General features: G+C 40.0%; 1 protein-coding gene across 2 annotated transcripts in view; it reads right to left on the reverse strand.

The window, feature by feature from the left end:
• Nucleotides 1–796: 796 nt before the first annotated feature.
• The window catches only part of pip5k1ca (phosphatidylinositol-4-phosphate 5-kinase, type I, gamma a), a 75,420-nt gene continuing 54,700 nt past the window's right edge, over nucleotides 797–21,516 (reverse strand). The window contains exons 16-18 of one of the 2 annotated variants that reach the window (XM_038295328.1): nucleotides 17,341–17,578; nucleotides 2,609–2,698; nucleotides 797–964 (exon numbers count right to left, since the gene is read on the reverse strand). In XM_038295328.1, the coding sequence (XP_038151256.1) occupies nucleotides 962–964; nucleotides 2,609–2,698; nucleotides 17,341–17,578 (331 nt within the window). In that variant the 3' untranslated portion in view covers nucleotides 797–961. The remainder of the gene's footprint in view (nucleotides 965–2,608; nucleotides 2,699–17,340; nucleotides 17,579–21,516) is intronic. The other variant, XM_038295329.1, reaches the window with a different exon arrangement.

Below are 21,516 nucleotides of genomic sequence, written 5' to 3' on the forward strand. Positions count from 1 at the left end.
TAATGATAAAAAAGCGCGTATAAAACCCGATTGGAGAGCGTTTATGTTATGGCGTTTTGCATCTCTAATTTCAGTCAAGTAGCGAGGGCACAACTGGCTCTATAGATGGTAAAGGTTGACCTCTAAATTAATCTGTGTTTAGATCACAGAAAATAACCTTTAATCAATTTAAGAGTCTCCTGGTTGGTTTGAAATGTCTTACAGTGCCTGGCTTTAAATACCAAATAGTGAAATGAGATTGTTAAGATCCAACAATATGAACTGGAATGTGATGATGGGAGCTGTGGGGCAAACTGAGCCACTCTGAGAGGAAGAGATTAACTCTGTGACTCAAACACCCGAGATAATCATCGAACAGAAAAAGCTGTGCAAAACGACAAAGGAATAACGACAAGTGAGCATGAAGAGAGCTCCTCTTCTTAAAGGTGTAGCTCTCTTTTGTCTTCTCTTCACAATAACTGCTCATGGCTGCCTCAACGCAGCAAGTGAACCCAGAGAAGGATGAGACAAGCAAACCAAAGTGTGACGATTAAAAACTGGACTGAAAGAGACCGAGTCGACATCTCTGTTGCACATCCCAGCTCCGGAGATTCGACGAGAAAACCAGTTTTAAATCCGTTAAGAGGGCTGATTTAGAAGCATGTATGTCAAACATATACTACTACAGCCTTTCACAGACTAGGTCACGCACACACATAGAGAAATCCTTAAATTTATATAATAAATTTCTTCTGTCGAGGGTGAAAGGCAGGGATGGTTGGAAACCAGTGACGTCATCACTGTCAGGGTTTTTTTTCCCCCACTCCTTAGGTGTTCATTTCACCTTTTTTCTCTCAGTATGTTTTTACAATCCTGCAGCACTCAGAGATCCTGCTTCTGCTGTTGGGGTCTGGACTTCAGACTGATGAGTCGTTCACTCCTCCCTCTCTCTCTCTCTCCGTCTCCGCCAGGAAAACAGGGTTTACTGCAGGACACAGAAAGAGACATTTGACGTATTTAAATGAGTGTAAACATTAAATACTTGAAGCAAATAAGGTAGATAAGCAGCGGAGCAGAGCTTTAACAAAACATGCATTTTGTGGTTCGAAAGTCGGATTTAAAAACCTTCCTTTAAATGTCAGTGAGTGTTTTTTGGAGCAGCAAATGATGCAAAGAATTAAAATCATGGAGGATAAAAAGTCTAGGAAAACTGAAGTTCTTCATCTATCTCAGCTAGAGACACGAGATATTAAACTCCACCTTCTACGGTCATTAAAAGCTACACACCTGGGAGCTAAAGGGTGAAAATGAAAGTAACCCTCCTCAGTGTGGCTGTTGTTACTGGAGGGTGACTCGTTTTTTTTTTGTTGGTATTTTTTAATACTATACACAGCTAAATTCAAGTATATATATTTTTAAAAGTCTGTTGCTTAAATTAAATGACATGCAGTACAACCTTTTTTCTAATATCTGAGCAAATTATATTCCACTTATTTATCTTTGATGGGCTCTGGACGGAAACCGTCACCCTAATCTGTAGCTACTTCCACAGATTGCCTGTCAGATTAAATCAAACAGGCTAATCTAATCTAATCTGATTATTAGCCTGATAGCAAAGAGGAAGACTTGGAGTTCAATGCAAAAAACAAAAAAACCGAATGGTGAAAAAAGAAAAGCAGTGGAAGCAGGACTGAAAACAAATGAATGTAAATCCTCCTGCAGTGTGAGCAATTTTTCATTTAACTGTATATGTTTGTTAGAATACCAACATTTATTTCTATTATAATCAATTTATAACTGATAAATATAATAATGTAACCAACAATAATACAATAAACAGTTCAATTACTGATGTGTACTATTTTATTAATTGAGCTCTCTGAGGTTTTGTAGAGAGAGAGAGAATGTTGCAGAGAACATGAAGGCTAAACATATTACTGTAATGTTTGCTAACGGACCTGCAGTTTGTTGAGGTAAAGATCTAGATCATCCTAGATCTATCTGACAATGTTTAAAACCTTAGAGCTAATCTCTAGTTCTTATGAAATGTTACAGTATTTGTGAACATGCCGTAGGGTGACCTTGCCCTCCTGGATGGTCGGACATCAATGAGGGACAGACATTTTTTGTTTTGTTTTTGCTGTTATATCTTATTTTACAATTAAAGAATCCATTAGAAGTGGTCTGAACTGATCAAAACAATGAAAACAGAGATGAGGAATCAGCTGGAGAACTGATATCCATGTCCTCTAACAGACACCATCAGTTCTATCTTAAACCAGATATAGAAAGTATTAAAAAAGCGGGTGAAATGGCTGTTGGTCGGCATGTTTTAGAAAGGAAGATGGTAAACAAAGCATCAGGAGACGCACATGATGGCTGACTGTGGACTAAATGATCAGGCAGGCAGACTGTGACCGTTTCCAAACATTTACTACTGAATAAATGAAAGCTGTCATTTAGGGCCTGGCTTTGCTTGAAGTTTCTGAAGCCTGCTGCTCAAATAGAGACCTGTTACAACTCCTATCGCTTTAGCACCAGATTGAGAATCACCTCCGAGTCTGATTTCCTGATCTGAGGGAAGTCCCTGTACTTTGATTCATTTTGAATTCTGATGCTTCTCACTTACTGTCTCTCTTTCCCAATCCCCATCTGGCAGGGCCTTAGACTCTGAGCCATAGTGTAGCGGAGAGTACACCCAGGTCCTGTCCTCTGGAGGCTGTTTTTACACGCCCACCACAGCAGAGGGGGCCAGAGGGACAGAGGAAAAGGCCACAGGCACAGAGACAAGCAGCAGGGGGGGTGGGGGCAGGCAGCAGAGAAAGGACACCGGAGATCACAGGAGAAAAGACAAGACAGGAAATGAAAAATTAGGGATGCATAAAGGAGGAAATGTCTGAGACAAATCAGAGTGTGAATCTGACATGCTGGAAGAGCTTCGAAGGATGTGCTGATCCTAAAAACATGTCGATGTTAATAAGAGGCTGTTAGAGAGCTAGAGAGAGAGAGAGAGATGCAGTAAATGTGTAAAACATTAACATTAAAGTGTGGTTGGATCACATGTCTGTGTGACATTTGCTCTAATAGTGGTTCACCAGCTTTAGGATGAGCTTCTGCATCGAGCAAGCAGGCGGCATGAGGAGACGGGAGGAGATGGGAGGAGCCAGGATGCCAGGACAGTCAGACACAGAGAGCATCCTCACACAGAGCGAAGCAAGTCTTCCTAAAGCATTCACAACCCGAGACTTTTTCACATTCAGCCCAGTTACAACCAACAACTTGTTTTTTTTTTACTCACTGTTTATATCAGTCATCAGGGCTGAGCTCTTACATGGAGCTAAATCAGTGACGGCGAATGTGAGATTTGGCCTTGAAATTTAACACATTTTAAATCTAAAAATTCCCTCTTAAAAATTAAATCTGATGATTCTTTAATTTTTGCTGCAGCAGAGATGATTTCACTGTCAAAGCAGAGTTCCTTCAGCTTCAATGTGGCCCTTCAGATAACTGAAGGCTCCTTCAGGGCCTCTCCTTGTTTCCGGTATTCATCTACCTGTGGTGAACTAATGGAGGGCTCTGGTTCAAGTACTGCTCCTCAGTGATAATTAAAGGGGAACGCCGTTTTTTTATATTGGGCTCTTGATTTTACGTTATTACATCATGTTCTACTCACCTATATGAGTTTTGTGTCATTTGGAGCCGTTCTGAAGATATTCCGTTCCTTATATTCCTTCCTATGGGCAACGACTTGAAGGCACAAACTAAACTGTTCATCATTTATTCTTTATGGTACTCCAGCATTCAGAACATGTAGGCGAATCACTGTCCCCCAGACATCCGCGGTTTTTTATATTTTTTAAAAACAAAGCGGCGCGTGTATGACGTCATCCGCACGCCGGATTTGAGTTCTGACAGGCAGCCTGGGCCACAGGCGGCTACGCTCTATCCCCTTCTATTAATTCTAGCTAATCTGAATCGTTCAATTCCATTTCGAGAGCGAGATCATCTGTGGTAGTAGAAATAAGTAAAAATTTCTTAAATTAAGTGTATTCACCATTAATTTGAGTAGGGAAATGAGATAGTTTGCCAATGGAATGAGTAATTTTACTCTTGAAATAAGATAATTAGATAATATGCACTTGAAATAAGACAATGCAACTGTGTTTTCTTATTTTAAATGTAAATTGTCCTGTTCCATTGGCAAAATGTCTCTTTTACCTCCTCAATTCAAGAACTTATTTTAAGAAAAAATGACTTATCTAGATTTAGATTTTTTGCAGTGTAGACATCTTCCAGGCATGCGACTAAAACTAGCACTGGCTATAGGTACTCAGAGATTCACTTCCATACAGAAAGCCTACATTCACATCTTCAGGTAACGCAGAGTACATGTCAGACTAAATAATACTACTTCAGCGATAGTTTCAAGGTGTTGCTTCATGGTATATCTCGTACCATGTCTCTCGGTTGTGCTGTTCTTTTTACATCTCGTTACAGGTGATGAAGCAGATCGAAAATGTTTTGTCATTGTCTCCTTTCTATCTCTTCTTTCTTTCATCTTTTCTCTTTTTTTCTTCTTTTTCTTCTTCTGTTTTTCTGCTCTATTTACATTGCAGTGTCCATATAAACTGTAAAACTCCCTGCATAATTATAATAAATCAATTTATATGCATGAAACAAGTGGAGCAATATGGCAATTGCCATACTGCTACACTTGTGAAAGTAAAATCTGTTGGGCTCTTTTTGGCATCTAGACAATTATGCTTATTGCCACATTGCCAGACAGGACACAAAAAAAACTAGCAGCAGTTCAGCGGACAGGATGAATAAACGGTAGCCGGCGCGTGAGGATGACGTCATAAACACTCTGCTTTGTTTTTAAAAGATATAAATATAAAAAATATAACCGCGGATGTCTGGGGTACAGTGATTGGCCTCCATGTTATGAATGCTGGCGTATCATAAATGATAAATGATGAACAGTTTAGTTTGTGCCTTCAAGTCGTTGCCCATAGGAAGACGTTACCTGGATAAAACCTAATAGAATATCTTCAGAACAGCTCCAAATGACACAAAACTTATAAGGGTGAGTAGAACATGATGTAATAACGTAAAATCAAGGGGCCAATGTAGAAAAAAAAAAAAAAACGGCGTTCCCCTTTAAGGGTGTCAAGTCTGTTATTATTATCTTTGGCTGTATAAAGCAACGAGTAAATTTCATCCCAAAATAAGCTAGGTTGGCTTGACTCAATTTGGACGAGCCTTCTGTTTAGCCCCCCCACAGACACACACAGTGCCAGCTTGTAACTGAAGGATCTCTGCATCTCTCACTGCAATCATCTCTCACTGAAATAATGCTGCAGCTGAAAATAACAGCATCGCTATAAGTGTTTTCTTTTTTTTCCATTAGGGAATTTTGAGTTTTCTCTGTTTTTACATTTTCAATAGTTCAATTTTTCAGTGTTTAAATTTTCAAGGCCAAATCGCACATTCAATGTTCCATAGTCTGTCTTGTTGGAATGGGAAACTTAACCCCAAACTAGACTTTGACAGGACCATAAAAAGAGGAAGAACTATATTGTGATCTGGATCATTCTGAAGCAGATTTCTCTTTAGGATAAGTGTTACTATCCAGTATTTAACTGGTCAGTTTCTCTTTTCCTGGTGAAACAGATACCCAAACAGAATGATGCTGCAAAAAACCATGTCCACAGGTGTTGCTGGTTTGTCCAGCCAAGAGATGAAACAATAATCAGATTTATCGTGATTAATCGATTATTGAATTAATCTTCACTTAATTTAATAATCGATTAGTCATTAACTGGAGTACAGAGACTGTAAAATATGCCTTTAGCTGACAGAGCAGCAATTATACCAATATTATAGAATAATAATATATTTGCATTAAAGATTAAAACATTTTTCTTCTGGTTACATGCTCTACCCAGAACGCCTCAAGTGGAAAAGCTTTGGTTTCACCTGGTTTAATTTTGTAAAAAAAAATGTCTTTGAGGAACCTTTGGCTACCCGATTATTTATCGATTAATCAAAAAAAAAACAATCGACAGATTAATTGATTTACAAAATAAGCCCTAGTCCGGCCTGAAGATCAGTTTTTAGTTTTCTCACATAAATACTCAAACGAGCTAGCCTGGGTGCAAGTCCGAACTTAGTCCCGCCCACAAGGTTTGAGTTCGGGGAAGTTCGGTCTGGCTCTGCTCCATAGTAGCGCGAGTATTAAAGCCCACTGTCAGGCGATCCAATCAAATTGTCAGGGCGGGCTTTATACGATGATGGACAGATGATCAAGAGTAACGTTATCAACCACGTGACCAAAGCGCGCTTGGGTGACAACAATAATGGCTGCCGCCGGAGAGTTTGGGTGAGTAGATTCTGCTATTAGGTCTGTTCTAGAAGATATCGACAGCAAATTAATTTTAAAAGAGGAACAGAGAAACGCGATCAAGTCTCATCTTATTATTCTAGGCGTGAAACTGCACGCTTTGATTTTGTGGACAATAACTATGCGTCGCTTAACATACGTCACGCACTCCGTTGCTCTTATTGGTTGTAGATCTATCCAATTGAGTGCAGAGGCATTTTTTTTCCTGGTTCGTTCAAAACACGCCCCATAATCACAGCTCTATGGAGCAGTATCAGACTCATATTCTGACTAGAATTGAGTCGGACTACGTCAGGCTACAAACGAGCACCAAAGGTTTCACATTTGTCTCATCTAACTAGGACAGCTCACTGCTGGTCCCTAAGGTCTCTTGGCTGCTTCTTTAATCATGTATATCGATGCCTGGCCCATTAGTTTAAAGGGATAGACACTAATCAGGTGACTTTGAGAGGTAACTTGAAAAATGTACATCCCAAAAAGTTGTAGGGGTATGGAAGAGGATTAGGGCCACTGGGAAAAAAAACAAAAAACGGTTACTGATTTAAAATTTTATTTCAATTAAGAATGAATTCTGACTTTTTTCTCAGAATTCTGACTTTAATCTCAGAATTTTGACTTTAATCTCACAATTTTGGATCTTAATGTAGATGGGCACCATGAAGGAAGAGATATGGGAGCACTCAGCTTCACTGACAAAGATGTGAGTTGTTTGAGAGGGCCAGTGACACACTGGTAGCCTCGTGAGACCATCCTGATCTCGCGAGCTTTCAAGATTTCACTCGCAGATCAGTCTGGAGACTCTCCGTTAAAGAAAATTTGGAGCCGTTCACCAAACGAACGTCCAATCAGCGTTGGCTTTGAGGCGGGTTGAGGTGTGACGCAACGAGAAGCGCGACAGTTCAGTCTAAAGAACATGGCGGCGTCAGCCGATGAAACTAGCGTTAGCGTGGCTATCGAGCAAGTTTTATCGGAATTACAGAGTATTTCTTTAAAGAAGAGCAAAACACTGCTCTGGAGGCTTTTCTCAGAGGAAAAGATGTTTTTGCTCTTCTCCCGACTGGTTTCAGCAAGAGTTTGATCTATCAATTGGCTCCTCTTCGTCGTCGCTCTGTTACGTCATATGCTTCGTTGATCTGATTGGTTTATTTGGCCCGTCTATCACCAACATAGGCCAATCAGCTAACCAGTATTTTCGCCCCTTCCCAAAATTACTTCAACAGAAGGTTTCCAGATGGATATGCGGAGCAAATCCATCTGGCGGAGTCAGGTTAACACACTGGTGGAAAATGACGGAATTGGGCAACTTTTTACGTGCCCGAGGGGTCGCCTCATTAATGGAGGAGCAGAAGGTCATTAAAACAAGAGAGCTAGTCTCTAAAACAGACATGGCTATGGCTTGATGCTAATATGTTTGTTAGCTGTCAGAATTCTGAGAAAAAAGTCAGAATTCTGAGATTAAAGTCAGAATTCTGACTTTTTTCTCATACTAAACTGAAATAAAATAAAAAAATCAGTTAACCTTTTTTTTTTCAGTGGCCCTAATCCTCTTTCATATAGGGGTGTAAATACCTTTGCAAATAATTGAAAATATGCTGTTAACTATTTAAAATTGCGGAGAGAGATTTTGTCAGGTTGAGTTTGTATTGGCCGGAGATGATGTCATGCTTTCACTCTTATTTATACACACAAATTCAAGCTGTTTGAAAACTGAGATGCGAAGGAGGAGGAGCTGTCAGCAGGAGGGGAAACAAAGACGACCAAAAGATGGGACTAGAAAAAAGGACAGAGATATAAAAAAGACTCTTTTGTTTTACATTCCTCCTACAGTTTGACCATGAGACGAGAAGAAAAAATGACAGGAAAAGGCTCTAGAAAATCTTTTTCATAACAACATATTATGCACGGGGGGAATTTAACCCAAGACCAGCGTGGAGACACTGACAAGGCTGCTGGGTTTCCTCAAACTGCTCACTTACTGCCATTTCCTCGTCTGTCTGAAGGGGAGAGGAACCCAGGCCCTCCCGTCTGGCACATGGACAAACATAACAGGCAGCATGGCAGAAGACAGAGGGACAGAGAGGCCGAGGGAGAATAGAGTGAAACAGAAAATGATGCACATGGAGGTGAAAAGGATAATTCAGATGGTGTTTGTCCCTGTGGGGATCTGTGGGATGAGTCAGTGGTGGGGGAGAGGTTCACAATTTCTGCATCTTTTTATATCCCACTTTCGTACATCATCACCTTCTCACTGCTTTCACCGTGACTCACGAGGACAGTCAGAGGACCGAGACAGTGAAATAACAGAAGGGATGAAGATATCAGGAACGGATCTGATGACGGAAAAAACTAACATCTCAAACATATGCTGTTAGGGTCTCTGGAGGTGGGCTGTTTTTCTGGTGTGAGTGAGCTTCCTGTCACAGAGAGGATCTTTGCTGGTGGCCAGGCTGACCCATGTTGCTGCACACCTGAGAACATTTCCCATTCAGGATGACTAAGGAAGCAAAGTATCATCTATCTTCACAGGATGATTCCCCCTGATAGTATTCCAGCCAAATAATACCCTGTTAGTTGAAATAAGTGTTCTTGTGTATTTCTTTAATGTGGACTCTTCTATTGTTCCAGACAACCAGTGACCATCAGTTTGTTTCAGATCTTCATGGAAAAGGTCTGACCTGTGTGCAGCAGTTCTCTTTCTTCATCAACTGCCTGCCTGCTCTCCAATGCTCTCTGATCTCACTCACATTATCCTGGACCTCTGGGGTTTAGTCTGCAAAGCTCTCCTACCCTTCATCTTTCAGGTAAGCAAATCAATCAGTCATCAGTTGTCATTAACCAACTCCTTCCTCATCAGTCTGCTTTCTACCATCAGAAGAACCAGAAAGTTCAACTAACTTCCTGCAGTTCTCCTCCTCCAGATTCTTGTAGCTTTTTGTAAATAAAATATTAAAACTCACGGATTCTCTCTGTGACTCTACATGTGAGTCAAAATCTAATTACCAACATGACAGAATCCTCTGGCCAGTCTGAACTGGCAGAATCTAACGTAGGTTCTTGTACTGAACATGAATTACTTCATCACCACCATCAGTTACTCCAATCTTTACAGAAATGTTCCAGGAGCTGCTTAATAGAACCGCTCCCACAGGGTCTTCACCCCTACAGCCGACGCAGCCACCATTCCTGAACTGATTCCTCCTATAACTTCTCATTTTCATTTTGCCAATGACCCCACATCTGAGCTTTACGGCTCCGGTAAAATGTGGAATTTAAAACAGGATAAGCAGCCAGTATCTTCCCAACATCATCTTCCAGATCGTTCATAAACTTCTGACTCTTCCAGGCCGGATCGAGAGGAACTGATGACAATTTGTCATAACTCGTTGTCTCTCGGGGAATGACAACATCGGATGAAAACTGGACTCAGCGTGAACTGCGGTGAGAATGGTCACTTGATTTTTGTACGCCCAAAGCAGCTATAAGGGAGGGCTGACTTGTAAGGAAGGGACCAGTGGGAAATTTTAAGAACCTATTCTTCCGCATGACTACACTGCTCTCTCCTACTCAATCAACCATTTCCATATTTTGTTATGGTTCTCCCCTTTTGGGACTTTGAGTTTTTAGTTTTCAGATGTCAGTAATCCATTTTGTAGGTCTTTAGTTTAATTTCCATTTTGTGTTATATTAAAGCAGTCTTAAGTTACTCTCTGTTGCCCCCTTGTGGCTGTTTCCTTTCCCCCAGCTCCCTTCTAGTCACTTCCATTCACACCTGCTCCATACCAGTTGATTACCCCAGTCTTTGTTCTGTCCTTGTTGTTACTTGGCTCCCCATGTGTGTTTTTGCCTGATGTCTCCTGTTTTTTTTTTTTTGTTATTCCTGCATTTTGTTTCTGTTACTGGTTATTCCATTAAACCTACAATAACTCATCTCTGCATTTGGGTCCTTAACCAACCTCCACCCTCAGGTAGACATATTTTACTTTATATGATTCTAGTTTTAAACAAAGCCATGTCTCGGCTCTAGATGAAAGTCCTCTGCATGTAATTGCGGACCGAACAGAAACTGTAAAACGTCTCTTGTCTGGAAATCATATTAAAGAATTTTTTTTTCTGTTCTCTTCACCCCAATCACCTCATCCTCACTTACACTGCAAAAACGATCTAGAAATAAGTAAAGATTTCTTAAAATAAGTGTATTTCCCCTCAATTTGAGCAGGTAAATAAGATTATCTGCCGATAAAATTAGTAGTTTTGATCTTAAAATAAAATAATTAGATAATATTCACTTGAAATAAGACAATGTAATTGTTTTTTTCTTATTTTAAATGTAAATTGTCTTGTTTTAGTGGCAAAGTATCTCACCACCTAATTTCAAGAAAAAAAATGCACTTATTTTAAGTAAAAAAACGACCCCTTTTTAGATTTGGATTTTTTTGCAGTGTAAGTTGGAAAGACAATAGAATTGAGTCATGGAGTAACCAGTGTCTGTCTATAGTGGGCCGTGTCTCCAGTCTGCAGTAGACCTCTCCCTGGTTCCTCCTTAGTATCATGACCTTCATCTGGGTTTCAGTAAGTCTAAGGCTCTCTCTCTCCTGCCTCACCGCCCATATGCTTTATTGAGCTGCTTCTTGGAGCTCCTCTCCCCTCCAGTAGATTATATACTATAACCTGTCCAAGCCTGAAAGAGAGAATATGATGAAGTACATAAATGAGCCGCTAGCTGCTGGAATCCGCACCTCTACCTCACCTGCTGGAGCAGGTTTTTTCTTTGTCAGGAAAAAGGATGGATCATTAAAACACGGGGGCCTTAACCAGATTACTGTGAAAAATTAATATTCACTTCCTCTTTTCTCAGCAGCTTTTGAACCGGTTTTGAACCGGTTCATGACTGCCCTGTAGTTCTCCTCTTCCAGATTCTTGTTGCTTTTTGTAAACAAAAGGTTAAAATTCACTGGTTCTCCATGTAGTTCTGCATATAGGTCAAAAAACCACAAACCAACATGACATATTAACCATGATCTATTAAACAAAAAGCGATGTCCAACAGTGAAAATGTTCTCTATAAGATTTTAAAAATACCAGCTGCTGTAGCATGATTACAACATTTATGATGTGTAGGTGGATCTCCAAAACCTCATGGGACAAGTACAACAAATTTTCGCCGCAAATGTTCTCCTTCTGACTGTCAGTAATAAAATATACAATAAGAGGAGAAGATTCAATGTTTAGATGTAAAGCCTGAAGCCAGGATTACACATCAACCACCAAATTTTCACTCAACATAAAATGTTTTATAGTTTGTCCAACTAAAACCACTTCAGTGTAGAAAAAAGTTGCATGTGAATTGTAAATTGAAATGAGTTCTGTAACTGTGAGGTCAGTTAGAGAACATTAGTGAAAATAAATAAATAAATAAATAAATAGCATCATGAAGATCACAGAAATACGCCAGGCAGATCAGCGCAATGTAAGAACGAGACCACACACCACCATTAACACTGAATGCCCTAGTACCCCTTTCCCACTGGTCGAAAAACCAATTTAAACCTGGGAACAATTGGATTTTAGTAGCGGTGGGAACAGCTCACTACTGCGTGTCTACCTCGGTCAAATGACTAGGCAATCGACACGTGTTAAAGGCAAAGTCTGGTCATATTTAGAATTCAAACTTCTGAAAGTACTTTAAATATGAAATTCTTACTTACTGTTCAAAAAATAATACGTTTTTTAATTAAGATTTCATTTGAAATCCTCCTTTTTCAAGTTGGCAATCCAATGACCAGGACCACAGTAACCCGTCCAAGGAGGATAAAAGCAAAATAACAATTTTTTTTTCACTTTTACCCGACGTATTCAAACATCCAGCTGCCATGCACGTTAGCATTGTTAGCATTTCAGTTTCACTATAGCTCTGGTGAATTTCAATGGTGAAGTCCTCTGGAAATCTTCAATAATTGTTGTTGATTGCAGATGTGTCTAGTAGTTCCCATTGATTTTGCTTGTAAAGCGGGGAGAATGGCGCTAGGCTTACCGCACCGTGATGTCACTGCTGGAAGATGACAGGAGTGAGATCTTACTATATTTGGGCAAAAATGGCCGCTCCCAGACTCAGTGATTGCAACGGAAATTGTTTTCAGTTTTTTTTTACAGATTAACGCTAAATTCCTTCAATCACCGCGGCATATTAGCTTTAGCTATAGATAATGATCTATTCATCATTCCTTGCTGACCAGACTTCTCCTTTAAATTCACCTCAGCTCTGATCGGCATGCTGTGGGATCACCAGAGTTGGGGCACTATTATGTGATACTGTTGAACAGTTGCGATCGGTCGCTTCTGATCTACCAAGCCGAAACAACTCTGTTTATATTTGTTGAACATGGTTCATGTATAGTGGCATGGTATAACACTGGAAGAGGGACAAAAGAGTGAAAGAATAGAGCAACACTTACTACGCCCTGGCCTCCTCACATGTTGCTCTCCGTATGCCTCATTTACACTACCCCTCTGAAACCGACTTTGACGAGTTTGGGCCGAGCTTGGATCAGTCAACCGTGCCGAGCTTGGTTGTTACGACCATTTACATCACGCTAGCACTCTATCGGCACCTCCTATCGGCAGTCCACCATACTACAGCTCTCAAGGCAGAAATTATGCAAACAGAAATTGCAGTGCTGTAACATTCAGGAACTTAATTGCTTGGATAGCGTCCTCTGCCCATATTTCAACAAGAGCCTCAGTCTTTGCATCTTCACAGTTTGTGTTGTGAACAGGTGAAGAGATCTGTGAATTGCAAAGCTTGACATGGCACCCACAAAATCTTACTGTGAGCTGTCATCTAACTGTAAATAGGAGATGACGCCGTCATGCGCTTTTGTTATCAGAGAACCGAGCCCTACTGTTCAGTTCGGTTGTGTCTGGGATAGTCTAGTTCAATTGCGTTCCATTTACACTTAACGGTTATCTTGATTATCGTTCTCAACACGGTTTCAAAAGGGTAGTGTAAATGGGGGTATTGTTTACGTTCTTGATTTCTGTAACATGGTGGCATCATCAATGCTAACCCCGCGTGATGGTGTCACCAGACATTCAGCTGTGGCGGGACAGAGGCCATGCAGCCTTCCAGGAAAGGGTCAGACCCAGCTTTTTTTTGCCAGTAGGAAGGGAGCAAAATGCCGATTGTTTACCATGTTTGAAAAACACGTGTTAACCTGGTATTTGCAGTGGGAAAGGGGCTTTAGTGAAGCATGATAGTGATGGTGTCATGCTTATGGGATGTTTCTCCTCAACAGGGACGGTTGGGCCAGTCAGTATAGAACTAAATCTGAGTTATAATGTTGCTAATTGCTAAATTTTGTTGCCTAAATACCTGCAAAGCATGTTCTGACTAAGACTGAAGGCAAACACACATCCCAGTTTTTAGATTTGTAAATGTGTAAAGCTTTTTTCTATTACTGTCCTGTTACCCACCATCATGTGTTGGTCTGTCTGTGTATATAGCACAAACAGGCTCTAACCTGTGTAGAAAAAGAAGTGGGAGGCCACGTTGCACCACTGAGCAAGAAGATAAGTACATTAGAGTCACTAGTTTGAGAAACAGACGCCTCACAGGTCCCTGACTGGCATCTTCATTAAATAGTAAATGGTAAATGGCATGTACTTATATAGCGCCTTTATTCAGGTCAGGAGACCTGACCAAAGCGCTTTACACTACATTCATTCACCCAAGCGAGGCTGCCGTACACTGGCGCCACCGGGCCCTCTGACCACCATCAGTAGACAATGCAGGTGAAGTGTCTTGCTCAAGGACACAACGACAATGAAAGTCGGAGTCGGGGCTTGAACCGTCAACCCTTCGATTACAGGGCAAACTCCCACATCCAACGCCACTGTCGCCCTGTACCCGCAGTAGCCTGTTTGTGCTGCCCTCTGAAGGGAGTAGTACGCACCGTTGTAGGAAATCTTCAATTTCTTAGCAATTTCTCGCATGGAATAGCCTTCATTTCTAAGAACAAGAATAGACTGTCGAGTTTCAGATGAAAGTTCTTTTTTTCTGGCCATTTTGAGCGTTTAATTGACCCCACAAATGTGATGCTCCAGTTTTGCAGCTTCTGTAATGAGCTAAACTGTTTTCAGATGTGTGAACATGATTGCACAAGGGTTTTCTAATCATCAATTAGCCTTCTGAGCCAATGAGCAAACACATTGTACCATTAGAACACTGGAGTGATTGTTGCTGGAAATGGGCCTCTATACACCTATATAGATATTGCACCAAAAACCAGACATTTCCAGCTAGAATAGTCATTTACCACATTAGCAATGTGTAGAGTGTATTTCTTTAAAGTTAAGACTATTTTAAAGTTATCTTCATTAAAAAGTACAGTGCTTTTCCTTCAAAAATAAGGACATTTCAATGTGAGCCCAAACTTTTGAACAGTAGTGTATATACTATATATTCTATAGAGTATATTGTATGTTTTATATTGTATATGGCTACAGATTCTGTATTCTGTATACATATCTAATTTTTATGCACCATCAACTAGGGCTGGACGATAATTCAATAACGATATATATCGATCAATAGACGTGTGGCGCAATAGAAAAAAATAGGCTCGATAAAAGTTCGATAAAAAAACTTAGCATGTAGCCTAGCATGTAGGTTTATGCTAGTCACTACTTCCTCCCAACCAATCACAATCGCGGACCCAGGCACGCCGTCACAAAGCGCCGCCCTCTCAAACCACAACACAGAGCACATGAAGATGTCGCAGCAAGGAGAGGCGGAGGAAATTGTTCCAAATAATGGTTTTTGTAGTTCGCCAGTTTGGAAGTATTTCGGTCATGGCAAGTCGGACAAAAAACAAACCACAGTCATCTGTAAAATGTGTCGGGAACCAGTGAAAACGAAGTCTGATAACGCAACCAACTTTTTTTTTTTTATCGTCTTGAGAGAAAAATGCTGAGGGGCCAGCAACTTCAAAGTACTAACTCCGGTTAAAGTAGGAAACTAAGCTGAACCTGGTTCAGCTTAGAAGAATGGGGGCAGCGGGGGGGGGTCCATTTATTTGTTATATTTATTTTGGTCACTTTAGTTTATTCTTTGTCAGTATTTAATAACATAACTCATGTCTCTTAAGTTATTTTTCTTTAAAACAATTCTGTTATGGTTAAAAAAGTTGGTTAAATAAAGGTTTAATTGGAAGTCTGTGTTTGTGTTCTTTATTAAAATTAAATCATTTAGCAATATCATAAAATGTCCAGGCAGAGCTGCACATAAAATATGGTTTCAAATCTTTTCAATAATTATCGATATCGATCAATATGCATTTTTTTTTTATCGATAAGCTTTTTTTCTATATCGCCCAGCCCTACCATCAACACCAAGTCAAATTCCTTGTAAGTGCAAACCTACTTGGCAATAAACTTGATTCTGATTCTAAAAGATCCAATCAAATCCACTGCTTCTTGTGGTTTTAAACGGACACAGTGTGAAAAGGGTAATGGGAACTCGTGCCATGCACTGTCAACTAAAACAGTTAAATAATTAGCTCTGTGGTTGATGTGATCAATAAGTGATCTTGAAAATAACTGGATGTTGTTTCCAAGACTGGCCTGGACTGAAAATGAAACAGCCGACAGACTGATGCACGTAATGCAGTTACAATGATGCTTTTTTTAATCAGTTGACTTTGTTTGATGTTTGAAATAAACCACATGTGAGATGCAGCAGAAATGAAATGTCCAAAGGGATAATTTTGGTTTTATCATATAAGACCATGTACTACACCACTCTTGTTTTAGTTCAATCAAAGTATTCAAAGCAGGAAATTGGATTTGTTTTGGCTGCCTGAAGTCAAAAGGCAGAAATCATCAGCAGTCGATACAGCTGAGAGTTTTATTTGTAAAAGTGAGTTATTTAAAACAGCCAGGTCTGGGACAAGTTTTCCTACATGTCCTGCAGTTTTTCTTGTTGACTCTACAGAAGCCCCATGTGAGCAGACTGCCCGCAGCCTGTTTCTGGGTGGTTACACCTTCCTGTCAGGGAAGTAAACAAACTTCCCACCACCATGAGCACCATCAGCCTCTCATCCCTCCCGCTCTCTTTAAACCAGAGCGCTGTTAAATAACCGAGGAGCTTGTTGACTAACCTATTTGGTCACTTCGTTTTCTCATGACACATTAGGAGGTGCTTGATTCCTGACAGGGGACACCCGGGGGGGGGGCCCGGCTTGGTGGGAACGCTTCCGTCTGTTAGACTCAGCCTCATAAATGTAACTATGTTGTGGATCTTTGCAGCTCCTCTGATACTTCTGCAAATCAGGCTCTGATTGAACTGTTTTAGGTGTGTGGTGTGCAATACTTGTTTTACTCAGAGACAATTATGATAAATAATCTGCATATGGTTTGAAAGTCTATTAGCAAATTAAATCCCAACAAAGTTAGATGTAGTTTTGACTGCAGCTGGAAAAAATAAGCAGGCTGTTAAAACTTCTTTAAGGCCCTGCAGCGAGCATTTGGTTTAATCACAGCCTGCAGAGGCAGCGTTTTTTTGATGACAGCCATTGGCTGTGAAAAGGAGCAATCATGAAGCCTGAACAGGACCAGAGGGCTTCAGCCGGTAATGAACAGTAATCTGCTGAATGCACTGCTGCAGCCTGGTTGAGGATCACTTGAGGGAAAAGAGAAAGTAGAGGTTCGCCTGGTGTTATCACAATCTAAGGCAGAGCTCAGATAATAGGACCCTGCAGTTTGCTCAAAGACAATCTGGGAAAATGACTTCCTTGCTAAGAGGAGGAACTGATCTCACCTTCAAACCTGAAGCAACCTCAACCAGACCTCTGCAGGCTGGCAGCACACAGTTCGTCAAAACTAACATACATCAGGATAGGCTGATTATTTCCAACAGGAAATCAAAGTTAATCAGTTTCTCTGAATGAATCTGTTCCACTTACGAAGCAGATATCTGAGGCTGGCACGTCGTCTTCGTCGTCGACCGAAGCCTGGCTGGTGCAGCCTGAGCCGGACACCTGGCTGGCACAGTCGGGCTCCACCACCACCACCTCGGGTCTGGAGGGGGCGTCCTCAGCCAGGCCTGGCGATGAGGAAGCATCAGCTGGGGCGGAGGAGGGGGCTGCCTCAGGAGCTGGCGCAGAGCTGGGGGGCTCTGCAGCCTCTTCTGCCTGAGGCTCACTGGGGAACAAAGGTTTGGTTAGAAGATCTCCACCAACTAAAGCCCAAACAAGAGGTTTATTTCATTAATTCAATTCATAAAAGAAATACAGAAACATGATAGACTGATATATTTGAAGCTTGTTTGAGATCATGTTGACAATAACTGTATCAAACAGTAAATTGGGACTAAAAAGATTTTTATTATGATTATTAACCCACTTTAGAAGCAATTTTATTTAGTCTGACCTATTTATCCTTCCATCTGCAACCCGCCTCTGTTTCTGTGCCGATGTAGATTTTAACCCAGCTGTCCAAACATAGACAGGCAGTCAGCATTTTCTGACATAAAGAGCCACAGTTCAGTTTTAGACCCCACCATTACAAAAGAGCTAAGGAATCAGTCTGAGTTGTTGAAGGGAAAAAAAAAACGCTGCTAAAAAAAAAACGCTGCTAAAATTCAGAAGCTGTGTGTGTGGGTGTCTGCACCGTAGATGTTAAGCTCATAGATCTGCCAGCTGGCAGCACGCTGCCATGATCCTTCATTTTCCCGGCCAGATCCTTTAACTATTAGGGAGGATTTAGGCGGTTCCACGTTGGTTTCTTGCTTTCAGAGCTTTAGTTTAGCTCCATCAGGGAAAATCAACAGCAGCTGGCCAGTAAAGGAAAAAAAAATATCTCAAAGAAAAAGATTATTGGCTGAATCAATGACTGAGAAAGCATGATGGTTGCCATGCAGAGACTCAATTATGTCCTTATCTTTAAACCTGCTTTTCTTCTTGTTCTGTTTTCTCCTTTTCTCTCCATCAATCATCATCATCATCATCACTTTCCTTCACCTCTTCTCACATCCATCCTCTCCATTTTCCTCCAGGCCATAAGTCTAGCCACCTCCTTCTAAGCATCAAACCTGATTATTCAGCTGGTTTCACTTGAGAATAACACTTACAGCCTCCCAGACCGAACTCAGAAATAAATCACTGCACAAAAAGCAATAAAAAAAAAAAAAAAAAAAAAAAAAAAAAAAAAAAGATCAAGATGGATCAATCAATCAGCGGGAGATGGGAGTCTGTTTATTTTTCGTTGCTTATTTCCAATCAGTGATTTGCTGGTAAAATAATTGAAAACCAATTTATTCTTTTCTTATTTGCTGAATACTAAGGACGACGACAGTCGATGAATAAAAGTGTTTTATGCACTTTTTTAAGATGGATGAAATTCAGCTAAACGTTTGAGACACATTTTAGACGCCCTTGAAGTATGAAAGAAAAGATTATAAATGCTTTATTTGATGTTTTATGTAAAACTACCACCTCTATTAAAGAGCAAACAGCATATTTTTTATAATCTTCTGGTTTCATCTCTGCTTAAACCAAAAATCTAATTTCCCGTAATTAAACAAACCCTTTAAGCGTGCACCTCCTCGTTATAAAGCAGCAGCTTCCCTCAGGCCTCCTGCCCCACTGTCCTACTTCTACAGCCTGTAAAATAGGGCATACGCCCCTGTTCCACCCCCCACCCTAAAATATCGGGGCCCCTTTAGCCAGTGTCTGACCCAAACAAAACAAACGCGCACTGACACAAATATACACGCATGTGTGCTCTTCCCTCATAACCCAATAAAAGCTCAAGTCCTGCACAGCACCTGCAGGAACAATGGACTCCTCACTCTGATACACAAGTGGGCTAAGTCGATTAGCGATGCGTACGCGTGTGTGAGACAGGTGTATTAATCCAGCAGCTGTCTGGCACCGGCTCGGACTCTGAAAGCAGTTTATGTATAGAACTGTGTCAAACGAGTCACAATGAGGGAATGATTGTTCTCACAGACTGATTATCAGGTATCAGGGTCACACCTTGCATCGCTCCTTTCTTATTTATCCCTGTTTATAAAATTTCAAAGTAAAGAGAGGTAGGCTTATTTGCATCATCAATCAACTAATGATGAATAAAGATAAGTGAGGGCAAAAAGAGGAATATCATCGCCTTTAACTGAAATCCGTTTATCATCTAATTGTTTATCAGTGAAATAAGAAGACTGAAGTGTTTTTAAGACAACCACTGCAGCAGGCTGTGCTCAAACAAAGGCACATCATGGCCACCCTTAAGTAAGGTGAAGGAACGGTGATGCTGTGGGCTTGGAAAACTTATTGGACTCCACAATATCTTGGATATACAGCCCGCACTAAAAATGGGTTGTGATAGTGTCAAAAACAGGAAGTATTTAGATGATGATGGCGACCGCTGGAGCTGTGACTGAAATATTATGTCTAGTATTAATGTCTATTACTCAAGTAGAAGTATAAATCCTACTGTTTAAAAACACTGTGTAGAAGTTAGAAGATCAACTTAAGCTTTTTACTCAAAGTGTAAAAGTACAATTTTTAAAACTACTTAAAGTATAAAAGTAAAAGTAATGCTGAAAAAATGTTAAGGGCAAAAGCTTTAACGCACTACCCTATTAAAGGAACGTTTTTCTACAATTCTGGTTGGTAACTTCCTCAAACTTAATTTTCCTAGTTTTATAACTAATGGTAACTTTGCATCATCTTGAAAAAGGATTTATTTTGGTTTGTGGTGAACAACAAGTTGGGGCAGCACCGAGTCCAACCACAAAGAAATTAATTGTCTGAATGACACAAATCATTTTGATGTTTTTTATTTCTTTAACCAAAAAGCCATAACAAAAATTAGCTTAAATGAAACTAAACTAATGAGTCAATTTTTAAAATGTAAGGAGTAGAAGTAAATAGTGTTTAAATGTTTAAAAAATAATTACTCCAGTAAAGTATAGACAGCCAAAATTTCTACTAAAATAAGGTAAAAAAGTTTGTTTCTTGACACCTCTGCTCTCCTGTTTATACCGTAGCTGCGTAAACAAACATTCATGTGTGATTATTTTTTATTTAATAGAAACAATATGATTGCTAAACGTTGTTTTTTTTTAATTAGCAGAATATCGACATAGTTTGAGGACATTTGTAATGGTCAGACAGCTTGATGAGCTATTTTCAAAAGGATATTGAACAGCAGCATGGAGGAATAATCACAGGTCTCTCTCCAAAAGGTTTGATCCAACCTGTTAACATATTTTAGGTGAATACTGCATGTTTTCCTATTCATGAAAAGGAGAAAACATTTACAACCAATAAAGAATACAATGGTTTGGTTAAAAAAACAAACCAAAATAAAGCACAATTTAAGTTTTTCCTGATTTGTTAGTCTTTTGCATTAAAGGAAAGGTGTGGTCATATTCAGAATTCAAACTTCTGACAGTATTTTAAATACAATACAATTTAAAAATTAAATTTTAAATACTGTTCAATAAATGACAAGCGTTTTTAATTAAGAGTAATTTTCATGTGAATGTGCTTTACTGGAGGCATCCATGTTTGTCAAAGAACACTACTGCCACCTACTGGTTTGTGACGTCACGGTGCGGTATCGGCTGTTGATCAAGTCCCAGTGCTGTATCTGGTGTTTGTCACAACGCGCTATTATCCAAGTCATCTTGAAAACGTTCTTTGAAATGTTGGCTACATATTTCGTGTTTTTTTTCTCTGGCCAGAAGTTTTTTTCTCTGGCAAATCCTCCCTCATCAAGTTGGCAATCATACAACCAACCTGTCCGTGGAGGATCATGAATCGGAAAGGTGAAATAACTCTTTTTTTTTTTTACCCAGTGTATTCCAGTATCCAGCTGCCTTGCACGTGGGCATTGTCAGTTTCACTATAGCTCTGGTGAATTTCAATGGTGAAGTCCTCTGGAAATCTTCAATAATTCTTGTTGCAGATGTGTCTAGTAGTGAGATTCAGTGATCGCAACAAAAATTATCATGCTTGTTTTTAACTCATTAAAAATTAATTAAATCACAGCAAACGTGTTCGTTTTATGTATAGATAATGATCAATTGATTATTCCTTCCCTTTTCCTTTAAAACCAGGTAAAGATCATTATGT

The sequence above is a fragment of the Cyprinodon tularosa genome, unplaced genomic scaffold (genome assembly GCF_016077235.1).
Source record: "Cyprinodon tularosa strain WSP-4 unplaced genomic scaffold, ASM1607723v1 ctg353, whole genome shotgun sequence".
Classification (NCBI taxonomy): Eukaryota; Metazoa; Chordata; class Actinopteri; order Cyprinodontiformes; family Cyprinodontidae; genus Cyprinodon; species Cyprinodon tularosa.